The 18,954-nt window shown below is 46.1% G+C and overlaps 1 protein-coding gene across 1 annotated transcript; it reads right to left on the bottom strand.

Moving 5' to 3' along the window:
• Positions 1 to 858: 858 nt before the first annotated feature.
• On the bottom strand, positions 859 to 18,765 carry pptc7a (protein phosphatase targeting COQ7 a). The gene is made up of 6 exons (XM_035378858.1): positions 18,177 to 18,765; positions 10,911 to 11,090; positions 8,202 to 8,400; positions 5,386 to 5,509; positions 5,047 to 5,176; positions 859 to 4,641 (listed from the first exon to the last, which is right to left on the bottom strand). The coding sequence occupies exons 1-6, from the start codon at positions 18,376 to 18,378 to the stop codon at positions 4,583 to 4,585; spliced, it is 894 nt and encodes a 297-aa protein (XP_035234749.1). The 5' UTR covers positions 18,379 to 18,765; the 3' UTR covers positions 859 to 4,582.
• Positions 18,766 to 18,954: the final 189 nt, after the last annotated feature.

Below are 18,954 nucleotides of genomic sequence, written 5' to 3'. Positions count from 1 at the left end.
AGTGTACGTGCGAACGCTGAAGATCCCCCAGGCAGGCAGACTACTGTAACTGTGTGGGAAGAGACGCATGCTGGTGCAATACTCTGTGTTCTGCAGAGCCAGGAAGGAACGCTCAAGATCTCCTGGGCGGGTACGTAACTGTAACCGTGGGAGAGACGTACCCTGGTGTAGTACTCGGTGTTCTGCAGAGCCGGGAAGGAAACGCCCTACCTTCAACTCGATTGACTTGAGATATGAGAAATATGCTAAATACATTCTTGTTTCCAGGTGCTTGCACTCAAGCCTAAAACACAGGCTGAAAGGAAAGGGGAAATTTGTGCCACACAAGCCAATGAATTTGATAAATTTAATTCTGCACCAGGACTGTGAGGGGACGCGAAGCCAAATTGAACAGAACTCCAAGGAGGATGATACAGAACATTAGTTCTCCTTGTGTTTAGTTAACTGGACCACCAGTAGGCTACATGTTCAAACCTTGAGTAACAAGTGTGTACCCTTGAGCCTGAAGTACGTGAGCTAAATTTCAGTAAACCTGGCTGCATATATAGGTATGTGAAAAACAAACAATGTAAGCAACTTGAGCTGGATAACTGCCAACCGAATAAGCTGGAACTGAAGGAGTCACCCATTCTCTTCTGTCCAGCTTTATGTAGGTACAGAGTCGTTGCTGTACCTCTGATGGTCACAAAGTGACACATTCACATACTGGTCAATTACAGTATCTTCAAGATGTTTTTTGGGAGAAAATGGTCCCTTGAGGGACTGTTACCCTTGGTTTTAAAGTAACATTACATATTTTGGAGCTTGATGTTTTGAATTAGAAAAATATTGTTTTTACAAATGCAAGAGGCCAGACAGTTTAGTATAAATACTATAGTCTTTATTTAAATATTTTACAGCTTTGAAAACATATTTACAGAATCCATATCTGCATCATTGTACTGTACACACACAAAAATATGTGCAGCTTTTTCATACTAACAAACATTGCCTATTTCAACGAGAGTAAGAAACCACGTGTTTAATTGCAAGAGCGCGTTGATGGACAGCAGCATGAGAGCTTTGGGAGACAGGACAAGCTGGCTCTGTCGCAAGGCCGCACTGGGGGTGGAATCGGTTTCTGGGTTAAGGCGGATATGGCGCGTGTTGAGCTCACTGGTCCTTCAGTCAGTTCCAGCACAATCAGTCTGAACAGTACTAACAAGCTGGAGAAAATGGCCTTTAGTTTCGCTGCATAATAATAATCCTTTTACATTTAAAAAAAAAAAAAAAGAAGACGATTAGCAGTCCTGAAACATTGTGTGTGCCCATCACCATCTGACCTTCTCAAACCTGAGTCCAAGTTTATGTTCATAGCCGGACAGGAAGGCAGTCTGTCTTTAAGGAACACTGAATCGAGAAGCAGATTCCAGATGTATAAAACGGCTTGTAGCACTTGTAGCTTACAGGGACCCAAGGTACTCAAGAGTGGTAACCCAACAGCAAAGACTATCATCATCATCATCATCATCAAAAACTTCTTTCATAGCACATAGTAGAACTGAAAACCACTTAGAGATTTCCTGCAGGTCACTCCAAAGCGTTATTTCAAAGCCACAGATGAGCGTAAGGCTAACTGCTAGGTGGAGTCGGGGTGTCCGAGGAGGAATGGGCCTCTTTCAGAGTGCGGCGAAGCGCAAGCACTGCTAGCCTGGCTAACGGGGTCAGCGCCCAGCAGGCGGCTGCGGGGGGGAACACACCGGTCATGTTTGGTTATGGCTTTCCTTAACTACTTTGGTTTAACCTAGGACCCGCGAAGCTACCACTAAGACTCCCATTGGCTCTCATACAGAGACAAACCAGGGCACTGGAACTCCAGCACAGCATAGAGATGAAATGCACGACCAGCCAGCGGCCTGGGCACTTAACGCAGTAATGTTGTCAGTGCATATACATTAAAGGTTTTTTTTTTGCCATTTAAAAAAAATCTTAATACCAGATATGTCCTAAAGTAAATGTGGAAACATGTGTACAAACACAGGTGATGCATTTTGTCATGTATTGTCATAGTATTGCTTTATCATTTAAGAGGAAAAACACACATCAGGAAGCATGTCTTTGGTGCACCCGCTGCAACACAAAAGGGAGTGGATAAGCCAGGGCAGAGGAGTAGAATGTGTTTGATTGACACCCTGCATGCGTGCGGGCCAATCCATCCGCCCTGCACCTCTGTGTACACAGCAGCGACAGCGGAATCTTGCGTAACCGCATGCCATACATGTTCTCTTCTTCGGGGCAAAGCCCTAAACACTCAGCCAAATTTGTTTTTGTCCCAAAAGCACGTCTCGGAAAAGGATGTTATGACTCAAAGACAAGTCTCCTTTCGCTCAGGCAGAGCAGACATTTATAGGGTGAAGACAGCGAGGCTTTTAAAAGCGATGTAGTTGAGAGTCACAGTGCTGTACGCCTGAAGATTTCAGTAGGAGTGTCCACCCCTCTGATTTCATGGCAGATTTTACAGCAGCATTTTGCAGCTATGCGGGCAATGAACTGGGCAGCACAATGCGAGGGCTTGAGAACAATGACCAAAGATAATTACGACAAAGCCTTTACAGAACAGTCGATGAAATCAAAAATCTTGCTTTCAGAAATTAAAACACAGATGACAAAAAAAAAAAATACTGAATAATGCTAGGTGCAATCCAGATGAGCATTATAAATAACAGAAAATTGACATGTACACAGTACATGTAGAAACTTAATTTGTTTTAATTACAAAATAGAAGCTGCACAGTAAAGTTATGCAAATACACAGTACAAATCTACAGGAGGTGGGGAAGTCCTGATGTCTGCCGAGACTGAAATTATAAAATGTTAGACAACATTTATCCGAAAACTAACCTGATTTAAATCGAGGCCTATGCGTTTTAAAAGATGGCTTCAGGATTTTTTTCTAAACAGGGACAAACTGTACAATAAAGTGAGGCTGGGACGAGTCAAGCAATGACATGAAAACCCAGTTTCCACCCTCACACACCCCACCAAAAAACAGAATTTATTATAAAAATAAACCTTTATTATTTATATCTGACCTGTCATATCTGTAAGAATTCACAGACGCTAGAATTATTCTTGTGCGTTAACGGTATGCTCTCTCCAGAGTTCTAAAGAACATGAAAAACCCTCTGTGCAGTAGACAGAGCCCATGCGCGCGCACACACACACACACACACACACACACACACACACACGTACGCTGGATACACAGCTCTGACCGGGGGAACCGCTGACCTGAGGCCATGGACACACCTCTGCTCGTTCAAACGGGGGGGGGGGGGGGGGGTATGGGAGGGGAAAGTGAGATTAAGGGGATCGGTCACAATTTGTCATCCTGCAGATCTTACATTTAAAGAACACTCCCCTTCCAAAAAGGGTCGGTTGGTTGATCAGTCGATCAGCTTAAGGAATCCGACACTTCATAAATCCTGCTACACAAACATGACAATTAAGAAGCCGCAAGACACGCTCATACGCACATGCACGCACGCACACACACACACGCACACACAGGGTACATTTACCGAAAACCAAATTAAAGAAGTGCGTTCACACATACAGAACACTTCTAACCCTCTACCATGTGCCTCCTCAGCCGAGGCAGTCTGTGAATCCCAATCCTGCCTTCACTTGCACGGCTATTGCCATTAAATATTTCATCTCACACTTAAAGTGACCTTGCCTTGCGGTGGCTTTTCCCCCCACATCCTCTCCCTTGATGCCATTTTCCCCGCAGCACAGATCCGTCTGACAGCTACTTGTTCCAAACCGGCTCTGACCACCCACTGTGGCCCATCTAGAAGCCACTGAGATTTCTGCTCCCAAAACACGGTTCACACCTTTAAGGATGTTTTAGCACAGATGCTTAAACTGAGAAGAGTCTCAGATTTGACACTCGTTTTTCCTCCTTCCTGTGTTGACTGGTACTATCCCAATTTATACTCTCCCCAGACTCTGCTCCATTGCCCACGAGCACCTTCCCCGCCCAGCCACAAATCAGCCCTCGTCATGTAGGACAATTTTTTACATAAAGAGAAAATAGCTTAATTACTTTAGGTTATTATTAGTCACCAACAGAAAAAGGTGCAGACAAGGGGGTCTGATTTCTCCTCTGCCTCTCAGAAGAACAAAAATGCCACAACAGCACTGTGCCGAGCTCCAACAGCGCGCACTGATATGAGGTCATCAAATGCGCCATGTTGATTCCCCCTGCACCTCGCAGTTTTTAAGGTAAGGGGAAACCCTGCCCAGCATTACAGTGCTAATCTCTTTTTTATTTGGCGGGAATGTGGGCCAGTCACACTGATCAGCAACTGGAACCTGAACGGTAGGGGTGGGGGGGGCGGTGCAAATGGAGGTGGGGCTGGAGGCCGAGTGGAATGACTGGACAGGACGGGAAAAAGGTGTAGATTGAGACATGGAAGAGGGGGCGGGGCTTAGCTGCAAAAGGAGTAAAGTCCCCAATCCTGCCAGCAGGAAACAAACAGTACAATAGAACACAGGAGGAAGACCGAAGTCGGAACTCTCTCCGTCCCTCCCACAGACGCTAGTCTGTATACTCTGCCACAATTGACAGAAGAACTGTGATGTCATCCGGCTTTCCCCCTGTGGAACACAAAGGAGACCGTGTAAGGGAACAAAAAGGACTGACTGAAGGGGTAGATATTTGCAGATTTTCTACATTCATGCCGTTTGCTGCATTCAGTCAGCAAGCGGTTTGAAACAAAAACAATGTGGTAACAGGAGGACATCGGGTCTAATGCCGCTCGGCTGTACAATATTGCCACAGCAAAGTACATTTTTTGATTCGTTTTCAAAATGTTTGGGGTCCCCCCCTCCTCCCCCCTCCAGAATTTGCTTCCCACCAAGTTCTTAACTGCTTTGAACAGTTGCCCGGTGACGGAAAACTTTCAGAAAAGAGAAGGCTCTTAAATTAACGGCTCCATAAAAGTTGTGGGGAAGGGGGCGTCTTCCTCCAGCTGTAACAAGGTGACCAAAGCACGACCTTACCTCTTACATTCAGTCCATTGTCACACGCAAACTGTGCAAAAGGCGACATGTAGTTGGGATCGTAAGCCAGGACGTGGGCCTGTTCAGCGATGCTTCTGGCTGTCTGCTGTATACTTTCATAGTTGGTGTTCTAAAAATAACATTAAGGCATGAGTTTAGAATAAATAACAGTGGAGGGAGGAAGTCTTCACAAGAGATGAAAAAATGTTATTCAGACACATTTGTTAAAGTAACAGAAACTAACACCAAACCAGGACACCAACAAATTGTATATTTTAAAGGTATATTCCATTTGTACAAGTCAGTATATGATGCTGCTGAAGTAAAATGAACCCATACCTTGAGTTTTTTGAGTTCTTGTAGGATCATATAGTCGGGCATGTTATCAAAGAGGCCGTCTGTCGCAGTCAAGATGATATCTCCCAGCTGGACATCAAAGGAGGAGCTGTCTGCAGCGTCAGGACTGTGAGGGGGGGGGAACAGGAAAACATACAGGGTTAGTGTGGGTTTGGGGGGTGGGGGGCTGGGACAGGGTGCACTGTCAATCAGAAACCTTGAGGTCACATGGGGGCATTCACAGTGTTTCCCATAGAGAGTGATGAAATCTCCGATGAAGTGTTCAACTGTGAACATATTTCTACAGCCAGATGCATTTAAAATAACCAGAATACTCATTTAAACCATGTCAGATTCCTACATATGAGGACTGAAAAGATTCAGGGTTTGCAGTTATTTTACATTGACTGTATTTGGTAAAGATTTTTTCCAGATAGCGTGCAATCTGTTGCTGCCCTTTGCACTCCATAGATGTGCATTGCTGGTGTTAAGCTGTATGAATCACTTCCCTCACTGCACTGTACTGGGTATTCATTTTGTTCCTGCAACTCCCCGTAACGGGCTGAGGCTGCACGAACCTCCTACGCCCTTCTGCCTGTCAGCCCGACCACTCATAGGGTGGCATCTCCCTCCCAGGGCCCCCACCGGAAATGGGGTCTAAACTGCAACACCTCCCAAATGTCCTGAAGCTAGGCCGCCAAGCTATGAGCCGCAGCTTCAAGTCAATTAATGGGGTAATGCTTCGCTCTGAATTACCATTACTCCCAACCAGAGTTCAGTCACAAAATTGGACTGCCGTACAAACTGTTTACATACAGAGCGCACCGTCTAGATCACAAACACAGGGTCACTGCTCAAATGAAATTAACGGACAACTGCTCCAGTTTGAACTAGCATCATTCCTATCCTTAGCACAGTTGCAAACCTGTCCTACCCTACAAATCCCATGAAGACACAAAGGCAGCACGCCACCTACACTGCCTATAACACAGGTGTCAGTGGTCCGACAGTGATAAACGCAGGCTGAACTGAAGCCAGGCCTGCTGCCACGGCGATTAAAATAAAATCAAATCGAAGGTCAGCGGAAAGTACGGTCAGCACGAGGTCAGAAGGACAGGGCATGGAAACGTACACTTCGTCCTGGGCTTGGGTTCCTGGCTCGTGCCAGCGTGCCAGTGCCTGAACGGATATAGATCGGAGCTGAACGTGTCGAGTTCCGTTCTTGGAGGCCTGCGATATCCCTGGCCTCGTTTCTTGACCTATCCTGGCCCTAGTGTATCTCCTCGCTACATTCGCCTTTCATTTAGAATGCACATCATTTCGCTTTCAAAGAGTGATGGAGAGAAAGAGCCTTAAAGGTTAATGTATCTAGATGAAAGACGGTAATAATGGGGAGGATTAGTGCCCAGCGGCAGCACTGAGATGAGACCAGTAGAGCATGTGGCCGCTCAGCTCATCAGCCTGTCTCCTCCAGATAAAGGGTTTAAAGGAGTTCTTAGTGAATCTCGTAGGTAATGAAATAGCCTGGCATCTGTCAAATATCCAAAGGAGATCCGCCCTCCCTACAGCCAAACTAGGGTCACCTTGAAAAGTAGGTGAGAGTCAGGCCACTGCCAAAAAGCAAGCCAGACACCATGCCCTTGATTCTGCCTTTCAAATGAACAGAGCAACACACACACACACACACACACACACACAGGCACGCATACACACACACACACACACATACACATGCGCGCACACACACACACACAGGCACGCATACACACACACACACACACACACACAAGGCTGGGTATGAATGAGTAACACACTCCTGCACCAGACTTTGATCACTTGACTGTAAAACCCTAGCTTCTACACTCAGGCCAAAGTGTAAAGTGCAGACTGTCCCGTACAAATTAAAAGGCACACGAGAGACCTGGAAATGACGTTCTCCTCTATCTTCACGAAGTCAGGGGCAAGAGGAAAAACATAATAAAAAAAATTTAAAAAATGGGCAACAGGACTGGTTATTTTAAGGAAATCCTCTGGCCCACTCCTGTGTGATTACAGCTCTGCCCGGCTCTAAGGATGGCATGGAGCCAGCACACCCCTCCCCACCAGCCCTGCCCCCTCCTGGAAGGAGCAGACACTCCACTGCTGGCACAACACAAACCTAGCGGAGGCCTCACATGGCCCTGGCTCTGCTTCTGACATCACAGCAGCCCTCGTGCTCTAGATCAGGCCGGACTGGCTTGTTAGAGGGACAGAAGGACGGGGGGCGGGGGAACAGAGGGGGTGGGGCAGCGTAATTAGGGACACAGTCCATTCTTTTTACTTGGTGCCCATGAGAAACTGGTGATCTGCCTAACTTGGCATGACATGGAAAGAATAGCCGCAAATCCTCTTGTATTCCAGCAGTGAAATCCCAGGAGGCAGACTAAAATGCCTTTCTTTAAAAAGACACACTCACCCCTCTACTTCCCTATCTGATCTGAAACATTTGAAATGATTCTGGATAACATAATGACTTTTTAAAGTAACGTCAGACAGGTCTCATGCCATTGACTAAGCAAACGGTATGCAGTGAAATTGCTTTTTAACCCTTGGTGCAAGATCACAAATAGCCGATTTTAATGTTCCCAACTGAACATTCTAATGATGAAGTAACCATCACAACTGGTAACTGAAAACAATTCTAGAACACCGATTATGCAGAGCGTTAAATGAAATCTCCAGCACGAGTTTGGGCAGGGGGTGGGGCCTGGCGCGGTTAAAACTCCGCTGGGCGCGAGGGCGGGAGCGAGACAGGATGTCGGCGGCGGCGGATCACTGACCTGTCGCTGAGGACCGCGCCCTCTGCCTCGGGGGGCGCGATGGAAAGCTGGAAGGGCGTGTTGAAGTAGTGCTGCTGCTCGTCCGACCGGTGCACCACCTCGCCGCCCCGCACCACCAGGAACCCCGAGTCGCCCAGGTTGGCCGTGTGCAGCCGGTGGCTGTGCCTGTCCAGGACCACGATGCACGCCGTGCTGCTGCCTGCAGGGGGACGACAGTGTGCATCAGTGCATCACAGCGGCGGCACTTCTGATACGTGCAAGAGCAAATGGCCATTCGATACGCCGAGCCAGTAACTGAGCCTCGCTCCTACATGAAAAGACCCTTCAGAAGACCATTATGCAAGTGTGCAGTTCAGTGCAAGGACAGCCCAACTGACTCACATGCAACATGGATACCTCATCTATACAAAACATCTAAAGAGAGCCCACTATAGAGTTGTGTGCAATACATAGGCTACATTGCAATGACGACAAAAAAACAAAAAAAAACAAACATGCTTTAAAGCTGAACAATAAAATAAACCGCATGTACGAAACAAAATGTACATCAGCCAACAGCCTAAACCAGTGGTTCTTAACCTGGGTTCGGTCGAACCCTAGGGGTTCGGTGAGTCGGTCTCAGGGGTTCGGTGGAGCCTCCGCCGCAGAGGTCCACCCCTCAGTCTAGTCTGCAGTTAGTGGGCACACACACTATTTTTTACTAAAGAAGGGTTCGGTGAATGAGCATATGAAACTGGTGGGGTTCGGTGCCTCCAACAAGGTTAAGAACCACTGGCCTAAACACTGCGCCAGGGGAAGTCCTTGTTTTCCAGAACATTCCGAACTAGGTACAGAGGTACAGAGTACTAGGTACAGAGATCACGGTCTTTTGGGAGGACACTTTGAAAGTCCCTGTTTGTGTCCCTCCCACGCAATGACCCTTTTATTTTTGCCAGGGGAGCTGAAGCCCGAGGCGGCCTGCTATGTGCTGATTAAACCACAGGGGGCATGGTGCCAGGCCCAGCCCCTGCGCGGCAGGTACTACTCCGTCACTACTCTGTGACCTTGGAAAGGAAAGTTTCCAGACTTTAAAAACTCCCAGCTATGCAGAAGTATCACTTCAAAAATACACTAAAAAAAAACATTCTGAAAGGGTAGATGTATCAGATCTGATACCTCTGTACCCTTCACACATTTTCAAAAAAAGAAACCCTGCTGGAGGTTAATCAATAGGCGATGCGTTTGATTTTCTTTTTTTATTTTATTTTATTCACCCAGGGGTTCTTTGATCGTGGTGAAATAGTCCATTTGGAGGGACATCAGGTAATGCTCCAGGTAAACACCTAAATACTCTCCAGCATTCACAAGCTGTACCAGCACTGCCTGGCATGCGGCACCAAAACACACTCTGTCCTCACACTGACCCAGTGTCTCGGTGGAGGCCGCTCACTTTCCACTATCAGGTTCTGTTGACCTGGAGGCAGCAGAGACGGGTTATATTAATGCCCGTACAAATTCAAGCACGGCAGATCCAAGGGTTACCTAAGGCCCCACGCTAATCAGTCACACTGCAGAGGTGACGCTAAAAGGTCGGGACAGAACAAAAAACATTTGCATTAAGGACCCAAACAAAGTGCAGTTGTTTTTTTGGGTCGACTGGGATCCCAGCTCGTTCACATTTTGCGTTAGATGTGGACAGAAGAGAACTATCCCGACAAAGAGGCCTCCTGGAACAGAACCCCACCCTGCTGCTGGTGACTCATCGGTGAACAATCACGCTTGCGGGCTCCTTTTACATCTCCGTATGGTAATATTATTGCGGAGCTCTCACACCATTGGCCTTGAACTGGCATTCTTAATTCCCCGGCCCAGCCCACAAACTCTATAACCACAACTAGTGGTGCCAGTTGTCTATCAACCATGGAACCATTGTCTGTTTTTATGGAAAAAAACTGAGGAAGAGGGGGTAGGAGGCAAAGAGGAATGGAGGAATGACTCTGTTTACTGGGCTGGCACCAGCCTCTGTGTAGATGTTTCTCTGTAAATATGTAGTTTTTTTATAGCGCACATGCTGCCGCATGCTTCTCCTTCCCAGCAAGCAGCTGTGATGAATTTGGGCGATTCTGGAGCGCGCAGTTTGCTGGCTGGGAGGCATCTCTCTAACTCATGACGCGGTCTCTCTCTGACTCATCCTGCGGATCCGCAGTCTACCCGGACTCCAGCCCGATGGCGCTGGAGGAGTCCGCCTCCCTGCAGTCAGCGAGTGTTCCCCACCGACAGCCGGGGGGGTCAGGGTCCCGACTGATCATTAACCTCGCTCCGATATCAAAAGCACACGGACGTCATACGTCCCCCACAAACAACTGCTCCTACGTCACATAAAAAAATCGCACTTGGCTGCACTTGTTAAGCAAAGAGAACTGAACTCTTAGGATGTCAAACACCAGTTTATCAGTTTCACCTCTAACCAATCCATAGGTAACTTGGCAAGCTGGTCTGTTATTTTGCTGGGAACACATCTTTCTGGACATTAAAAATCTATCAGCTATCAGCTTCAGAAAAGGACATGTATTGAAGTAACTACAACATTTAACCATTTCAAAAGCATGTGCTGACTGGACAGTTAGAAAAAGGAATCTGTAGGTGGGCAGCAGTGAGTGCACCATATCACAGAGAAAGGCACTGCTTCGTCACGGGGTGCTTAAAGCCAGAGAGGCTCTGCCCACTCACCCAGCAAGGGGACTTTGTTCTGAAGGAGCTCGTAGTAGCTGGTGGTGAGGATGCCCACGGGATTGCTGGGCATGAAGCGGCCTTCCTTCACCAGCCGCTCGCACGTCCTCATCAACGTGCCAGAGAATTGGGAGGGGTCCACGCCGTAATCTCTCCATCCCCCCACGCCGTCGGCCACACCTGAAAAGCAAGAAAACACAGATAAATGCTAAGGTATGAGGTCCCTCTGTCCCACCAACTAGAGGCTGCAGTTGCAACCCAGTGGCCAGCTGCTGGCAAGCCATTTGAAAACCAAAGCTTATGACTGCATGTTACAGAACTATGGCAAATCCAGCATGGACCTAGCTGTGCAGAGGGGCCTACGCCCAGTTCTGGAGTTCCCACAGTCCAGCACCCTCACCTCCCTTAGACCATCAGGGCAGGACGAGAATAGAATAGACAGATTTTCTGATATGGAATCTAAACAGCCTGAAGATTAATACATTAAATTAGTACAACTGTCTGTAATTCAATGAATCACATCAAGGCACAATTAGGGAAAAATGTACAATTAGTGAAAATGACTAATTATAATTAGCCTACTAATAAAACTAAAGAACGTCAGGACTGGAAATTTACACTGAAATACTAGAATATAAGGACCCAGTTGGCACACACTAGGGGCAGGTTGCGGATTGCTTTTTTATTTTTATTTTACAGCAACATTGACCAAAGAGGTCTTAATGCTGATCTTACAAAAAATGTCAGTGCAATTTATCCTCATTTTTCCACAGTATAAACCGTGGGCCTTTAACATATTAGTATAGATTTCTGTTTTCAGTGATGCATTCCAGCTGCCTTGTGACATATTCCACCGCATAGGACTCTACAGTAAAGTAGAATTGATTACAAAAGTCCTCATCTGGAAGTGCAGCATCGGGGAGCTCCTGTCAGCGGGAAATAACGCGGCCCACAATAGCTATAAAAGGGGAGAATGGCTTGGTCCAACAGAAGGGACAAAATTAATGTAGTGGTATGCCTTAATCACAAGCATATATTCCCTCACACTGGGGAAGTTTCACTCCATGAAGAGATGAGAGCAACATTTCAGTTGTTCTGATGACCAGACACACCTTTGCTGACAGATAAAGACAGAGGGACAAAACGAACCTCAACTGTGATCAGATACCCATTCATTTGTGCAGAACTGTCTGTCACCACCGACACAAACAGGAAACCAGAGAACTGGAAAAGTTGAGTAGGAGGGGCCAAGAACGCCCCAGTGCACACCCTTCTATTACAGACGTGTCTGCTGGAACAGAACAGCCAGCTCCCAACGCTGCAGCTAAACTACTGGCAGCATGAAGACAGTCACAAGGAAACGATCAAGATGCCACTGCCCACACCACGTGTCAAGGACTTGAGATGAGAACACGCAAAGTAGGAAAATGTCATCTGGTACATTTCAACTCCTATAAACCTAGATTCAAAATACAACGCAGGCATAGTTCAGTGCTTATAACTACAATTACAGCCTGCTGACAGGTTTTGCAGACCACTTCCGCAAGCCACCAGGCCAGCCACAATGGGACAGATGGGTGCCAGTCAGGCTCTCTAATGTCACACAACCATTGGGGACCCAGTGAACCCCCCCCCCACACACACACACACACACACACATACACCAGCTGTCCTGGGGTGTGACAGGTGTGAGGAGTCATGCTCCATCAGCCCCGTGCCCTGACCCTGGGTCAGCTGTGTGCTGGGCCTGTGTGTTGTCTCAGCTGCAGTGCGAGGACTGCCTGTGCAGGGCCTCTGAAGCTGCGCGGTGCTGCTGCTAAGGGGGAGGGGCAAACACTCGGGTGGCATCTCTAGCCATGGGCCTGGGCTCTGAGAGCAGCAGCGCATCCCGGGTTCATGAATCGAACCCCCGACAGCTCTGGTGCCCCCTGCCAGGGGGCATTGTGGGGCAACCTACGACTGCCGTTCAGTAAGAGGGGTATTTCAGTCAGGACGATATTCCCCAGTTCACTGCATTACAGCAACCTGCCTGGCTCGACCCAGGCACCTGCGGTATGCCTACATCAGTTAATGAATAAATGTGTTAAATGCGTTTTATTGTACACAAGACAGTACCACTGTTTTAGTGTCATTACACAGCTCCCTCTGAAGCTTGCTCCCAACTCTCACTTTAGATGGGAGTCAACATCCAGTCACAGAGTGAGATGTTTTTTCTAGGGTTGTCATCAATGCGACCAAATTTCGAACGGTCATGTTTTTTCAATCTGTGATAATAAAAAAGAGAAGCTATATATTGTATAACGGGCTTGAAAACGCATAATTCCTTATGCTACTTCTTTATGCTGTTCTGTTAGCCCATAACCGTAAGATTTGTATATCTACTATATAGGACATACCATGTCAAATTCTATATCCCGTAACTCACCCTGTAGGTAGGCAAGGGGAAGTGCTCGTATCAGTGCTGCTTGTTCTCATGCTTTCATCCCCAAGTCTGCGAGTTAGCAAATTTCAAATGATTCATCAGCATTACCACCAAACAGGAAGGGGTACTTTTGTAATCAGATTTTTGAAACCTTTTACAACATGCCGGACCATTAGCCAATCCTGAAGCAGAAGTGCATTTCTGACCAAGACTAATCCAAGCTTTGTGCCTTTTGTTACCACGGACTGGGCTCAACATATTTGTTATCTTTGCAAAGTCCCGGGCGCCTCTCCGCCAAACATGCAAAATTCCACTCGGTCCGACAGTCCTTGACCAATTCCAGTAAGTCACCCAGTCGTGTGCCACAGAGCATTCCCAATTTTGCGCACAGCAGGGTCTCGCCTGGACGGACAGCTGCTGTCACCAAGTAGCTCATTGTTGGGAACCAGTTAGGCTGCTTGCAACAAGATAGGGTGCCTGCAACCAGAGACTCTGTTCCTGATCCTGGTTCAGTGGAGTGACAGCAGTCAGAGGGAGTCAGCCCCAGGAGAGTACCCTGAGCGACCAATGCCCCAGGTATCATCCAGCAAAGGGTCAGTAGTTTATACTCAGACCCACCATGGAGTGCTCTCTCTGACCTATCTGACAGCATTGTTTCAAAAATGGAGAAACAGCATTTCAATCATGACAGGACAAATTTTGGACTAGTTTAAAACAAGCAAGACATTTTCACTTGAAAATATAGTACTGCTGGAGGGACTACAAGCTTGGAGCAAGATTTTAATTTTTGATTCACACTTAAATGCATACGCAAACCTTCAAGTTTTAAACAAACTGAGCATGCTCAAAAGACAATGGCAGAGGGTGCACCAAAACCAAGACATGCAGGGGTGGCCTGTGAGACAATCTCTTCCCTCCCTTCTCCCTTTTCACTTTTCACAGAACAGCCCTGATATGACATTTTCCTGGAAAGGCAATGCTCCCCCTCCGCTTCTTGCTCGCAAGAATCTGCTCGGGTGACCATACAAGGACAGTCATCCCGGCCAACGTGTGGAACCCATCCCTCCCATCCACAGTGCGCAGTGTGTGGCCACTCGTGCCAACTATAAACAGTAGGGGAAACAGCCGTGGCAGCCACATCTTAGAGCATTTTCACAATACTGCTAAACGTGCCCCAGAGGAGTGTGGATCCTGCCCTCTTAAATGAACCAATAAGCAGCTGCTCGTGATTGCATGCCCTTTTTTCCTACCTATTTAATCTGTAACGTACCCTGCAAAGACCTTCCCTTCCACCTTGAATGCTCCATAAACCTGCATGGCCTTTGCCATTGTTTTTAGTAACACCCTTTTTCATCCATTGGTCTGCTTTCCATTTCCTTATCGCTCTACTGTCCAGAAGAGGAAAGAAAAAGATAAACACCAACAAACAGAAGCAGTGTAGTAAGGTGAAGTTCGACACAGTCATACAAACCCTCTTGAATAAACAAAGTTTCATCGATTGGTTCCAAGCTTCTTTTCTTACTCAACCACTGCAGGTTTGACATGCATAAGAATTCAGCCTATGGGTGTCACTGTGGTGTGAAAAATCACAGTCGCAGACTTAAGACACTTTCCGCACTATTTCAAAGAAAATGCGATTCCTTGAAAAGAATGCAACAGACACCTCAACACCCCTCCCTAGAATGTTAGTATGAATTACACAAGTGGAATAATTCTCCGTCATTTGTTCACTTGGCTTGTGTAACCCAGACTAAAATACAGCTCAAAGTAGGACATGACAGGCATTAGTCTGCTACAATCTCCTTGTGGGCAGTTATCCTATCAAATGACAGTCTGACTGGACTGGGAAAGCACTCATTCCCTATCGCGTGACATTTGATTTTCAGTCTTATTACAGACTCCTAACACACAAGACAATATTGCACTACCTGAACTGACTTATCAGCAACAGAAACCCTTTGTCCTTCTCTATCCTGAGAACTGCGCATGTCTCCCGCACAACTTCAGTTCAGCTAAAAGAGAACAGAGGTCTGAGATTTCCAGTATTAGAGGAAGCACGAAATGGATTATGGCTGAGGTCCTTGATCCCCACCGGTTAGATCTGGTATCACACCCACTCCTAATTAAGGCCCTCTTCTTGTTTGTGGCTTAAGGTTTAGCAGATGTACCACAGAATCAATAACGATATTAAACTAGAGTGATAACTGCTGTCCTCATTTATTCACTGATCATGGACTATGAAAATGTAGGATTTGCTCTAAAGAAGATATGGCTCAGCTGACTACCGTGTCACTAATTAATACGTGAACCTTGTCACAACTGCTGCAGGGACAGGAGGAATACTTATTTGTTTAATGCTGTCCTGTTTTGCCATTGCGATAACGCAAATACCGCAACCCACCCACTCACCCCCCACAGCATGGCAAATTGGTGCAATCCATAGGCTGATAGGCTGTGTTAATGCTGTAAGTAGTTTTGCAAAACCTTCAAGCTCTGAGCTCTAGATTACTACAGAAGGGTAGATAGTATATGAATACCTTCTTTAATGTTTTTTTAACCTTGGTGATGAAACAGAGTTGAAAGAATGACTGGCAAACCGGAGATCATTCACAGACGGAGGGTTTTCAGCATCTTCACTTTGAACCTTTCACAGAACTAGTTAATGCCCTTGCCAACAGCCTGGCACAAAGCTTGAGCCTAAGGTATCAAGGTATCAGGCCTGTACTGTGCATTTTACAAAGCAGTCTGTCTGAGAAAAAGCATACAGTAGAAATAAGTGAGCAAAAACAAACATGAACGCTCTGAACGCAATAAGGTGGATATAAAATTGCTGTAAACTCATCATATAAACACAGCAGAGAAAAGTTGCAGCAGCATCCAGAGAAAAAAAGATGCAGATGTCTGGTGCTGGCATATATGCCTAGATCTTGCTTTGCCGGAGATATCAAGCTATGAATCAGGCAGTAGCACCACAGGCCTTTGGAGGGTCAGGGTGATTCAGTCGAACAGTCTGTTAGAAACAGAGTCATGTGCCGCTGTCACCCAGAAGGGCTGCAATACCTGCCCCGCTGTAAAAACGACAGTATTACCATCCTCACAGAATATCTTGTAGTCTCCGGGTAGGCCATAAGTGTCCCCGTTTTTGCTACATATGAGTGATTCAGACATTGTAACTATGGGTAATGCAACCTTGGAGAAAAAACACACAGTGTACAATATTAATTCATGCAAAGTGCAAGTCTGTAAAAAGAGCTCTGATGTTGTAAATGGATACAAGTTAAGGTCCATTCATTGGAAAACGTATTTGTCGTAATTTCACCATAAGTATGTTATAAATTGTACATTTTGGATTGTTATTGCACTGCTACAACAGAATCAAGGTCCATAATGTGAAAACAGAGGGTAACTATTTGCGGGTTTATCTTAACACCAGTTATCATATGCATAGGTTTGGAGGGGGCATAGTCACCCAAAATATTGTCATACGGATTATCCCCCTTAATTCATCTAAATTTACATGAGCTATGAGCAATGCAAGTGGGAATGAAACCTACGCCTATTGCCAACTATTATCATTCTCTTACGGCAAGAAACATTTGCTAAGGCCATAAAGATACATTTCAGGGTGCCTTTTTGGAATCCAAACGTGTGTACAGATTTTGCTGACGGTGCTGTATTAGTCTAATTTGCACAATGCTATGAACCAAACTGCTAGTAACTGCGTTATCAATTAGCGTACAATGGAGCACTTTACAGAAAACGTAAAAGAATTCTGCAAGTCATTTAAGGACACCGTATTCTCCAGTAGGTAACGTTACGTTTTGAAGAAACGTGATAGGTTTTTCTCAATATGGCTGCCCCCATGCGTGACCAGTCTGACCTTAAACAACACGAACCGGTTTCCCTGTGTAACAACGCTCATCGCGGTAAAGAACAACCGTTTTCAACACAAGATCATATACAAAAATCTCACTAAAAACAGAACAATCGGCTAACATCCAAAATCATCTGTATCCACAATACTTGTTGGCTTGAATCACAACTGCATATAGTCAAGCAGCAGGATAGTTGGTTAAGCAATAGTGATCAATAAATATGGGAACGAATAACATACATAAACACTGTTAACCCGTTTTCGTGTTCACTGAAAACACGAATCTTTATTTTAGCGGTTTACAGCGTCACATCGTGCCAGCTAGCTAGCTTCGCGCGGTGTCAATTTTACCCTTTGTTTCTCCCCCCCAACAATAGGCACTCATACGCAGACGTTCTGTCCCGCATGCGGTTCTCTAAAGATGCTGCTCCTCCTTGTAAAATTCCGTTTGAAAGACAAGAGAATGTTAACCAACTGAATTTTACTTTAATTGTATCACTCATGTAAAGTAACACTGGACATCTTGATTACTAGCTTGCTATGTAACGCATGTTAGATTAAACGCATGCTAGCTATGTTGCCAAGAAAACGAAATATTTTAAAGGTGGGTGTACTTAGATGTCAACGAAAGTGATGAATAGAGTTAGCTAGGCTGAAATTCACTAAAAAAAGATTTGTCAGATGTTATAACGTTTGATAAGTTCTTCAACCGGATGTATGGGGTCTTGCCTAGCTAGTTGCATTGTAGCGAACAACTGAATACCGTTGATTTGCGTGGACATCTGACACGGAGAGCTAGCTAACCTTGCCTGGCTAAGATACAGTTATACATGAGCTGGAAACGCTGATTAGTTAAGGGTAGCAAACACAACAGCCATTAAAGGATTTATCTCCAGGTAAAGCTTAGTTGGCTAACGTTACTAGCTATGATAGGTCACGTAAATGCAAATGGGACATAAGTTGCACTTACCCAAAACATCGGCGGATCTATGTCGAGCTATGAAACAGGCGTCGTCACCATAACACATCCCTTTCTTCAAAATCCCTTTGCGAAAATCTTTTCCGAATCCACAGCTAGCTGTCACCAGGCTGTAATCCCGGCTATCTGTTTGGGAAAGTCCGCCGAGGACAGCCCTGGCAACCAGTCTGCCATAAGAAAGTACGGAGAACATCCCCCAAAAACAAGCGCCCACCGAGCTAGCCTGCCTACCCTAGCCTCGCTCCACGCTCCCACGTCTTGTTTCGATCACGATTCCCCCTCAAGCGAATAACAACATTCGACTACCCAAGCCACAAAGAAAATGAAAAGCGCCACGACAGTTACAACTCAAGAGGGGACTCGTCTACAGTTAGCTACGGTTTCGCAAATCTTTGATGTATCAGATACCGACAACGCTTAAGTTTTGGCGGATTTAATATGACGGGTTCTTCCAACGTGCTCCATTGACTCTGCCATCTTTCCCCGACTCTCAAAAAATTACGCAAATACCCGGGTCCCGGCAAGGGAGCTGTGGACAGTGCTAGCTCGATAGCGGACTTCGAGTCTTGTGACTACTGCCTGGTTTGACGTCACTTACCGTTACGCAATAGGGATTTCCTTAAAAGGCCATCAACCGTGGCTCTACTTCCAGTGATGCGTATAGTTTTTTGCCATCTTATTCGTAAAATGTACTGCAACCCATCTCCGCGTTCACTAAATAGTTTCTAAATGTACACGTGTACACATTTTTATGACTCACTATAACTTG

This window comes from Anguilla anguilla, chromosome 10, assembly GCF_013347855.1.
Source record: "Anguilla anguilla isolate fAngAng1 chromosome 10, fAngAng1.pri, whole genome shotgun sequence".
NCBI lineage: Eukaryota > Metazoa > Chordata > Actinopteri > Anguilliformes > Anguillidae > Anguilla > Anguilla anguilla.
The sequence above is the reverse complement of the archived record's forward strand: the minus strand, read 5'-3'. Positions and strand labels throughout refer to the sequence as shown.